This window comes from Panthera tigris, assembly GCF_018350195.1.
Source record: "Panthera tigris isolate Pti1 chromosome D3 unlocalized genomic scaffold, P.tigris_Pti1_mat1.1 chrD3_random_Un_scaffold_91, whole genome shotgun sequence".
NCBI classification, from domain to species: domain Eukaryota; kingdom Metazoa; phylum Chordata; class Mammalia; order Carnivora; family Felidae; genus Panthera; species Panthera tigris.
Window position 1 is genome coordinate 103,822 of NW_024962170.1, and position 10,823 is coordinate 114,644.

At 49.1% G+C, this 10,823-nt stretch overlaps 1 gene segment (V, D, J or C); it reads left to right on the forward strand.

The window, feature by feature from the left end:
* Window positions 1-2,718: 2,718 nt before the first annotated feature.
* LOC122236244 lies at window positions 2,719-6,094 on the forward strand. The segment is given in 3 exon segments: window positions 2,719-2,776; window positions 2,889-3,212; window positions 5,991-6,094. Coding segments are annotated over 3 exon segments (486 nt in total).
* The last annotated feature ends 4,729 nt before the right edge of the window (window positions 6,095-10,823 follow it).

A 10,823-nucleotide genomic window follows, 5' to 3' on the forward strand; every position in this document is an offset into this window, starting at 1 on the left:
ACACTTTTGCACCAAGCAATGCAGTGTCAAGCATTAACCCTTTTGCAAAATAACAGTAGACACTATCTGACGGTCACCCAATGGAGGTATCAGGGGATACGAGAGGCACAGTGGGGGAGGGCTGTGATGTGAAGGGCATGAAGAAGGGGCTGTGTGATCAGCCCCTATCTTGTGCTTCTGAAGACCTGAAGACCCCACAGCTATGGGAAATGTGTCTACAGGAAGGAGAATGGATAGAAGGCCCATCCACAAGGCCTAACATTCTGATTCAGTGAAATTCCTATAGAACTAATTCAGACCATATTCCTCCCCTTTGTGTAAGTTTCATACTCGTGCAAGAGAAGTGGCCTTCCAGACATTGGCCTTCTTGAGTTCCAAGCTCCAGAACGCTGGACGGTCATACAGAGAGCCAGCCCCAGGGATGGGTTTGCAAGGGGAACAACACAACACTCAGCAAATGAAGAGAGGACATAAGGGGACAGGGATACACTTGTCTTCATGTGTGGCCTCTGAAGGAAAGGTTTTCCATTCTCTCTCTCTTTCTCTCCCTCTGTGTCTCTCACATACACACACACACACACACACACACACACACGGATCTCTCCTCTATCTGAGTATATGGAGTTCTGGATTTTGTAGCTTCCTGGCTTCTCTTTCTCTCCAAAACTCATGGTCAACCTGTGCTCATCCAGCCAACCTCAGGGTCACAAGCCCAGGAGGAAGCATTCTCATCATCAGGAAACTCCAGCGACATCCAGTGTGACCAGTGTCCTGTCACTGAGCAGCCAGGACTTGCCCTGATCACCTTCTCTCCTAAGACAGGTTGATGCTCAGGAATCCCAGGGTGAGTCTCTATCGCTGTGGGCAGCTTAGCCTCTGACCCCCTTGGGCTCCAGTCAGCACTTGAGGCTGATCAGTACATTGGTTCTGGAATAGCATCTTCAGTGTTGCTCCCACACAGCTCAAAGCCCAGGGGAATGTATCACACCCTCCCTGTGCTCTTAATGCTGGACTGTTACTCCCTCAGTCCCCCCAGCGACACCTCCAGCCAGGTTGGAGTTCTGATGAAAATTCTTCTGTCTCAAACTGGGGCCACAATGCCTGTGACCTCAGGGACATAGTCCCCCTCATCTCCACCTCTCCACCACTCACATGTGGGATCTTTGACCGAAGATTCGTGTAGCCTTGGTGAATAGAAATTCCCTACTCTAGTCATGGTGGCTGGATGAACTATTGCTCTCTCCTGCATATGCTGGACACAAAGAACGCAGGTAGAGCTGTGCTCACCCCAGAGACAAGTCTGACACCAAATCGCTCGCTCCTAGAAGCTCTGTGTGTGCTTAGTAATTGAGTCACTGAGATGGCTGCGGTTCACAGGAACAGACTCCCCCTGGGCTTTCATTGGACATCATGCCAGACTCACCTACTTATAGAACAATGCCACCATAGTAAGCTGGTGGCAAAGAAAACATGACTTTGCAAAAAGTTTATAGCAGGCATCCTTTTTGCATTGTTTTTCCATCCATGTTTTTACCTACAATTTCTATCCATCTTTGCTCTGCAATAAATACCATTGTATGAAAACTATACTAGTGATTGTATCTGCATTTTCATAATAAAGATGTCATTGACTGAAATTAATATTGCTGAGAGAAATTTTGTATAAAGGAGCACACACCCATTCAAAGGGCACACTGGGCTAAGTGCTGACTAACACATAAACTGTGTCACCGGATCCTCGTCAGAGCACCTGCTGCTGTCGCTCCTTCCCTCCCAGAACAGCCTGCAAGTTTGTCTTTGGGCTCTGAGGTCAGTGTCACACTCAAGGCTCCTGCAGACTTGGGTCTCTTTGCTGGAAGAGCAGTACCTGGAAGGAATCACTGCACATAGTATGAGGAGAGCTATTGTTTTCAACAAGCAGACATAGTGACAGATGACAAAGATTTTTTTGTGTAACGCCCCGAGGAATACACACAACTGTTTCTACTCACAGCCTGAACAGAAGCTCTCCCCCTCTTCTCAGTGCTGTGGGAACCTTGAGGAAGGTGAGCTCTGGAAACCCGGGAGAAATCATGTAACAGGAAAGGACACAGAATCCTACACAGAAGGGTCCACATGTCTGGTGGTACTCATTACTGCACTGGGCATGATCTTGATCTAAGTGGACTTTTGGTAGAGACACCACCTCATTCCTGACCCATGACCCATACAGGCGGCCACGGACTGACTCTCCCTGAGGAGTCTGAGTAGAGCATCCAGTCTGGCTTAGGTTATGGGAGATTCCCTAGAGGGACACCTGGACTGACCCTTGTCAGAGTGCAGTGGACAGTGCAATGGGGACACAGGAGTTGTCTTTGGTGGACTTGCCTACCAGTTCAAACAATGGCGGCTCTGAGTCCGAACACCAGGGGGTTCACAGGACCCATTGCTGTGGGTTCAGGGCTGATGACAACTGAAACCTGTCCCCTGTACTGTCAGTGCCCCCTGCACACGGCTCACAACTGTGTCCTCCTCACCCTTTGGCCTGAAACAGCCCCCCCTCGACCAGCCCCCTGACATCCTCAGGCAGAGGGAACTGACACAGGCCCAGGGAGGGGTCAGAGAGCTGGGGTCTCATTTGCATGGAGGGGGCCCTCCCTCCCTCAGAAGATGAAGAGGGGAAGGGAGAGGTTAGGGGAGGCTCTGCTCAGCTGTGAGGCACAGAAGACAGAATCGGTGATGACCACCACCATGGCCTGGTCTCCTTTCCTTCTCACTCTCCTTGCTCACTGCACAGGTGACTGGATGAGGGCACACAGGAAAGGGCTCTAGGAGGACATGTGGGTCCTGCTTCCACTCCCTTGTATCCAGACCCAGCAACACCCTCTCTGTGTTTCTACCCCTTCCAGGTTCCTGGGCCCAGTCAGTGTTGACTCAGCCGCCCTCAGTGTCGGGGTCCCTGGGTCAGAGGGTCACCATCTCCTGCACTGGAAGCAGATCCAACATCGGGGGTAATTATGTGAGCTGGTACCAACAAGTCCCAGGAACGGCCCCCAGTCTCCTGATTTATGAGAATAACAAACGACCCTCCGGGGTCCCCGATCGATTCTCTGGCTCCAAGTCTGGCAGCTCGGGCTCCCTGACCATCACTGGGCTGCAGGCTGACGACGAGGGTGATTATTATTGTGCATTGTGGGACGATAGTCTCAGTGCTCACACAGAGCTCCAGGCCTGTGGGGAAGTGAGACAAAAACCTGCTGTGCCCACAGTGAAGAGCTTTCCTTCTTCAGCCCCACTTTCTGTCAAAACTGTTGTTTCCCTCTTTGTTTAGCCTAAAACTGACCCTGAAACCAAACCCAATGAACCGCCTCTAGTATCTGTCCTTTTCCTGTCAATTCTGTCCCCAAAGCCTGTCCTTACATGCACACATTTTCTGTTTCATACAAGTTGATCAGAAATTCCTGGATGCTGGGGCAGGTTGTCCTGGGGACCAGTGTCCCTGAGGGTTGTGCCTGTCTGCTAGGCCTACCATATGACGATACCACACACTGGATGCCTACACCAAAGATAGTGAATTTCTCTCAGTTTGGAGCCTAAATGTCCACGTTCAAGGGGGTGGCAGGATTGATTTCCCCTGAGGTCACTCTCCTTGACTTGCAAGTGGTTACATTCATCCTGGGTCCTCACGTGGCATTCCCATGTGTAGTCACCCATGCTGCCTCTACCTCTTCTGTAAAGACGCCAGGCCTGTTTATGGGCGAAGCACTCTTATAACCTCATTACCACGATTACATCTTTTAATGCCTTTTCTCAGTCACATTGTGGGTTCGGGTTTTCATACAGGGTGTTGAGGGGCACAGATGAGTTCATATCAAGGTGTCAGGACAGACCCGGACACACAGTACAGCTGTCCGACTCAGGATAGTCATTGTCCACATGATATGCATGAATGGCATTTACTGAACCCTCACTACATGACCTATGTTGGTTTAGGAGCTCAGGTCGCAGTGCAGAAGTGACAGGGAGGGTCCCCAGGCTCAGGGAGCTGACACTGTCTGGGGAAGAAAGGGAACACACAGCAATACATTGTGCCTCACCCTGACTTCTCACATGAGGACCGAATGTCTCTGCAGGCTCCGGTCACACCCACACGACACACCTTCTGCATGACACAGACTTGTTCTCTGTCTCCCAACGATCAGCAGCCTCAGATTTCCCGTGACTCGATCACATCACCCCTCCATCAGCCCTGACGCTATTGGGCGACAAGGGAAGGGATTGTGCGATTGATTTGGTTAACACAGTGCGTGTCTTGTGGGAATTGAACTCAGTCCCTGACTAACCACGTAGCTTGGAAGTTTGGGGTCCAGATCAGAGAGGCAGATGATAGAACTTTGAACAACCAGGTCCCCACCATATGCATCGTCTTCCCTCCATCCTCTTTGTAATTTAGGTTGGAACATGGTCTGTGAGCTCCGGCATCTGCGGAGGAGACACAGGCCAGGTGGTTCCCATCTCATAAAACTAGAGCTCAGGCCCCTGTCCATTCTGACGTCTGCACCTGGTCAGCTCAGGCCAACACACACTCCCAGGCACAAGGTGCTGATGTGAAACGGAGGCAGGCCCAGGAGAGGTGGAGAGCATTAATAAAAGCAAATGCTTTGTTTTCTTAGAGACTTTAAAAAGAATTCAGAGTGTTCACTGTTTTTGATCCTAGGATAAAGATGTATACATTTCAAATGGCTCTGTAAGAAAACAATCACTGAATTCAGGTAATAACATAAAAGGTAATTTAAATAAATGGTGAAATATTTTCTTTCCTAAAGACCCTGGCTCAAAACTTTAGCAATAAGTAGACAGGTTGCGCAAGCACTTTATCACTGCTTCTTTTTAGGTTTCCTTTGAGAAGGCATGTGGGCAGGTACAAGCACGGGTGCCATGCAGATCCTTCTGAGACCGGAACGGGGGAGAAGACGTGGCAAACCCCAGCGACTCAGTGTGCCACCCGGGACACCTGCTCCTTCTCTGAACAGGCTCTTTGACAGCAGAGACGAGCCTCACGTCCAGGCTTCATGGTCCTGAGGACTCAGAAGGCTGCCTAGTCTGGTTGTGGCAGTCACTTCTTTCTGCTTGGGAAAGTGTAACAAACTTTGGCGTGAAAAACATGGGCCGGCACTAACAGCTCCCGGGTGGAGGCCCCAGTTGGGTTTCCGGTGACACCCAGTCCTCAGCGTCTCCTCCTAGTTCTCTTGTTCCAGGTCAGGCTACTCCTCATCCATGCTACTAAATGTAAAAACTGCACAACAGTCAACATGTGAAATAGTCAATATGTGAAACAGGAGGCAAGAAAAGAGTGAGAAAGGAATTTAACTTCTTTAAATCTAAATCTGGATTTACGAAGAGAACAAAATAAGATAACAAAAATGATATTAAATTAAATATATTACACAAGGATATTAAATTATATTACATTTAAATGCACCAATTGTTCCAGTTACAGACATGGATTGACATAACGGATCAAAAGGGCCACTCTTAAAATAAAAATACATATGGGATGAATTTAAAAGAATGGTAAATGGGGTGCCTGAATGGCTCAGTCAGTTAGGTGTCTGACTTCGGCACAGGTCATGATCTCCTAGTTCATGAGTTCAGGCTCTGCGATGGGCTCTATGCTGACAGCTCGGAGCCTGCACCTGTTTCAGATTCTGTGTCTCCCTCTCTCTCTGCCCCCCCTTGCTCACACTCTGTCTTTCTCTGTCTCTCTAAGGTGAATAGACTTCAAAAAGTTTTAAACTACAATAAAAGAAAAGAATGGTAGAGAAAAGTATATCTTGAAACAATGAAAGGACAGAAAGATGTGGTTAGTTAAGTGTCACGTAAAGCGAAGGACTTGGTGGTTACAAGGGCTGAGTGCAGAGAGGGGGCAATGGCCTGACTGCTGGTGCGTCAGGTACCCTGAAGGTGCCCATCCTGCCATCCACCACCTGACCACCCTGCCTGCCCTCCAGGCCCCTCTCCATCTCCTACAGCAGCTCCCCGGGGGAATCAGCCTTCTCCCCAGTGCACCCCCATCCTGCACCATAACCAGGGTATCCGGGAGGCCAACCCCTAGGTCCCTACCTGCTCCCTACCCACCACCTGCTCCTGCCATCCCTCCTGTGAATCCCTTGGCACCTGGCATGGTAAGACCAGGAATGCCGATGCAAAGAAGATGTGGAAGAAAATGAAGAAAGTTCTTACAGATATACAAAACCACAAGCATGGCAAGCATTCCTCCTCCTCCTCCTCCTCCTCCTCCTCCTCCTTTTCCTTCACCTCCTCCTCTTCCTCCTCCTCCGCCTCCTTCTCTTCTACAGCACTGTTTCTGACTGAGTACAAGGCCTGGACCCTTCCCTCAAGCCTTTCTGGTTCTGCTCTCCGACCAAGAATCAGATGCCATCTTTGTACTGGGGAAAATTAGCCCCATCCCCCTCCTCCTTCACCCCTCTCTGAGCCTTACTCTGCTGTTCAGCCATGGCTGGCCGGGGGAATTGGATAAGAATGACCATGGGTTAGTAAAGACTGTCTTCTCACTACTTGGATGGACATTTCAGCTGATGAGTTTAGTAGAACTCTTTTTGGCAGATGATGAGTCTTCGCAGCTAACTACTGAAGACGAGTATAAGAGGTGTCAAATGTGATTTTTTAACCTGTTTTGCAATCTTCGTGGTGTTGTGGGAAGAGATATGGAGTTTTAATTATGGAAAAGAGAAACTCTACCATTGTAGTGATGGTGGGCAAACGTTGGTCATTTACTGGCAAATACATTTCCCAGCACGACTTTACTGACCCTACTAACTGGAAGGCTGCTGGGAAATGGAGTCCATTGGGTTGATAAGCTCTGCCTGCCCTTTTGGAACCTAATCTCACTGGCGTCTCAGGCCCTTCGCTTTCTCCAGCTCTCATTTAATACAAATAAAGCTCTTTATCCAAGGAAGAAAGGAAGGGAGGAAGGAAGGAAAGAGGCAAGGGAGAGAGATAGGGAGAGAAAGAGAGAGAAAGAAAAGAAAACAAAGGAAAGAAGTAGGAAAGAAAGAAAGAAAGAAAGAAAGAAAGAAACAAAGAAACAAAGAAAGAAAGAAAAAGAAAGAAAGTTAGAAAGAAAGAGAGACAGGAGAGGAAGGAGAGGAAGAAAAAACAACATGAGAGGCAACTACTGTCACTGACCGTTTAAATTTCCTCTGTGCTCAGAGTCAGACCCTCAGACCCTCCAGGGTCTCCAAGGCCTCCCTGTCTGTTTCTCACCGGCAGTCCTGGGGGTGACAGAGACAGCTTTCTGTCTCAGGTCCCCATGGGCCTGCAGCAGTAAGTCAGAACTGATGCTTCTGCCCGAAGTTGAGCACTAACAATAAGGATCATCCTCAGGCTGCAGGCTGAGAAAGTCCTAGAGGCCTTGTTCCCAGAGTGGGAGCCAGAGAACCGAGCTGAGATCCCCGAGGGCCCATTTCTTCTGAGCACCACAGTTGTGGTAATGCTGAGAGAAATCTCTTGGAAGCAGCCCACATAATTTGCTCCAACACTGTTGCTAATTCCCGTCCAGGTGAGGGTCACCTTCTGCCCCTGAAACCCTGACAGGGAGGCCTCCTGTGTCGGGGCACACTGTGCCCAGGACCCTGCAACAGAGCAGTGGAGACACGGACAGGCAGGCCCTGAGGGAATGCCTCCAGCTTGTTCTTCAAAAGAGGGGAAGAAGGAGCCCAGCACACCCCAGCCCATAATCACTCTCCTTGCTTTCCACAGCCAGTCACCTAAGCGGAGACCAAGGGGGGAGAGGAGGAGAGGGGTCCAGGTCAAGGTGGAGACAGCCCAGGCTGTGCCCCTGACTGAGCCCACCAGTGAGAGAACTGCACAAAGCCTCTCTCATCCCCTCCCCACTTTGGAGAGCAGAGAGGATTCCTTCATGCAAATCACTCCCCTCCTGGGTCCCTAAACCTAGTCACTAAATATGGTGACAGCTGAGGGGGGGTGGGGCTGGGGAGCCAAATGTGGGCCCCGGTGAGCATAGAGCAGAGGGTACAAGGCAGGGTTCCAGGACTGTGTGCCCAGCTGAGACACCCCTCAGCCATCCCTGCACCTCCCCCAATGGAGAGGGACAGACCTCCAGTGCCCCCTGATGTCTCAGAGTTCAGACTCACTTAGGACTGGGAGAAGGAACTGGAGTTGAGCACAGAGAGGGACCCTCTGGACTTGAGCCTGCCTGGCACCCCACCCATCCCTATACAGGGTCGGGGGCTTCTGATCCCCCAAGTGCGACCTCCTGTGTGTCAGGCACCTCACCACCTCAGTCCTTACTTCAGAGCTGTGGCTTCCTCAGCATGCATCACTCGGTGCCCCCACCACCACCACTTAGGTAGTTGTGTTGTTGGGACGTCAGGTGAGTGACCCCTCAGGGAAGTTGTGTCCTGCACTGAGGGATAAGAAGTTCAGAGGGCAGGTTCACCACTCCACAGGCTGTATCAGGAAGGCCTGAGGAGACATCCCATCTCTTTGTCATGTCAGGACACTTCCCACCCAGGCAAGCCAGTCCCCATAATCCTCTGCACCTGCCCCCATCCTCACACTTGATGGGGCAGGGTCCGTTAACAAGAATGCACATGAGATTCTTCAAGGGCACACTGTAATTAGAAACAAGGGACATGTGCCTCTCACGTTGCCTTTTCCCAAGAGCACCCATAGGCGATAGTCAGCAACACAGTCATCCCAGGATGCAGCCAGGAAGCCCCAGTGGTGAGGGAGACATTGGAGGTGACTCGGTCCCCGGCACCAGATGGGTTTCCCTTCCAGACGGGACTGCATATTTGGGAAAACACAGAAGCTTGGGAATTGTAAGGACAGAGCTCATCCCATGACTCAGAAGTTCCTGGTGCTCTAAGCCCTCCTTTCTCAGTGTGCAATGTATTATAATTACATCAGATCCTTCTCTAGTCCTTCTGTGTGTCACACAAGGTTCTACTCCTTCTGTAAATATTCACACAATTGTTTTCCCCAGTATTTATCCAATCCATCTCTGCACTGTTGATGACAATACATCTAGGATATATCTTCTGGGATTCATATCATATATATATGTGTATATATATACATATATATATGAAACACAAACTACGTATAAATAAAACATGAGATATTGTTATACACACACACACAACTTCTAGTTATCGACTCTCGATTAACATAGAACCCTGTGCTCTAGTCCTATAAATATTTAATGCTTCTCATTGAATACCTCCCATGAAACATCTCCTCCTTGTCCGTCATAGTGAGTCACATGAAAACCCAACAGGCTCCACGACCTTGACAGTTTTGTTTGTCCTTTCAACACTGAGTGTCTGCAGTTACCGGCACTTAGCTGGTGCCCAGGAAAGGTTTTTGAACTAAAAAGAATACATCAGTGAATTAAAAAAGAAAAAATAGGGGCGCCTGGGTGGCGCAGTCGGTTAAGCGTCCAACTTCAGCCAGGTCACGATCTTGCTGTCCATGAGTTCGAGCCCCGCGTCAGGCTCTGGGCTGATAGCTCGGAGCCTGGAGCCTGTTTCCGATTCTGTGTCTCCCTCTCTCTCTGCCCCTCCCCCGTTCATGCTCTGTCTCTCTCTGTCCCAAAAGTAAAAATAAAAAAACGTTGAAAAAAAAAAGAAAAGAAAAAATACACATATCCACATTCTTTACCTTATTGCCAAAACTAGTAACTCTTCTTTCATTTGAATCATCATAATCCATCCACATTTTTAAGCACAGAGATGGAGGTCATCTTAGACAAACCCTTACACCTCACACACAGCCTCCATGTAATTCCTAAATCCAGGGATCTCCACAATAAATATAATGCTAAAATGTGCACACTACCCAAAGCACTCTATAAATTCAATGCAATCCCCATAAAAAATCCAATGACGTTTTGCACAGATATTAAAAAAAAAACAAATTTTGTATAGAACCAGAAAAGACCCCAAATTGCCAAAGCAATCTTGAGAAGGAACAAACCTCGAGACACCATTCTTCACACTTTGAAATTATATTACAAAGCTGTAGTCATGGAAACCAATGTGGTATTGTTCTCGAGAGACACATAGATTCATGCCATAGATAAAAAGACCAGAAAGTCATTCAAGTTCCTCTTGACCACCAGGGAAGACATAGGCTGAAAACGGTCCTTTGCAAGGTCTCTGGAACAGAGCTACCATGGATTTGGGAAGGATTTCAGAAAGAATATACATGAATCCTAGAGCAGATGCCCCAAATGGGATCCTTAGGATCTCACTGCTATTTCCTGATGCACTTTGGGAGAGAAAACTGGAATGACTCAGACGTCTGACAATGAGCTCATTGACATAAATGCCGGGTTAGAGTGTGAATCAACACACTCCATCTGGGTAAGAAGCACATGTAAAGAATAATCTCATCAGGGTCAGGTCCCATCTGCCAAAGTTCCCCATGGGAGCTGCCCTCTGCTCTCTGCTGTTTCCTGCATTGGCATGGGCGCCTGGAGCCCTGGCTCCGCTGTCATATTCAGTTAACTCCTTCCCCTATTGGTACACATTTACTGTTAGAGGAATGTATGTAGAGATAACTCCTCTGGCCTGACCCGTGAACAGTCAAGGGAGCCATGGACAGGCTCACGCCCAGGAGTCTGAGTAGAACAGAGAGTCTGCCCTGAGGTGATGGGGGGCCACATGTGGGGACACCTGGTCTAACACTTAGGTAGAGGAGAGTGGCTAGAGCAGTGTGGAGGCAGAAGTGGTCTCTGATGGGCTCTGCTCATGTCATACAATGGCATGACTGTGTCTGGACACTAAGGGGCACTC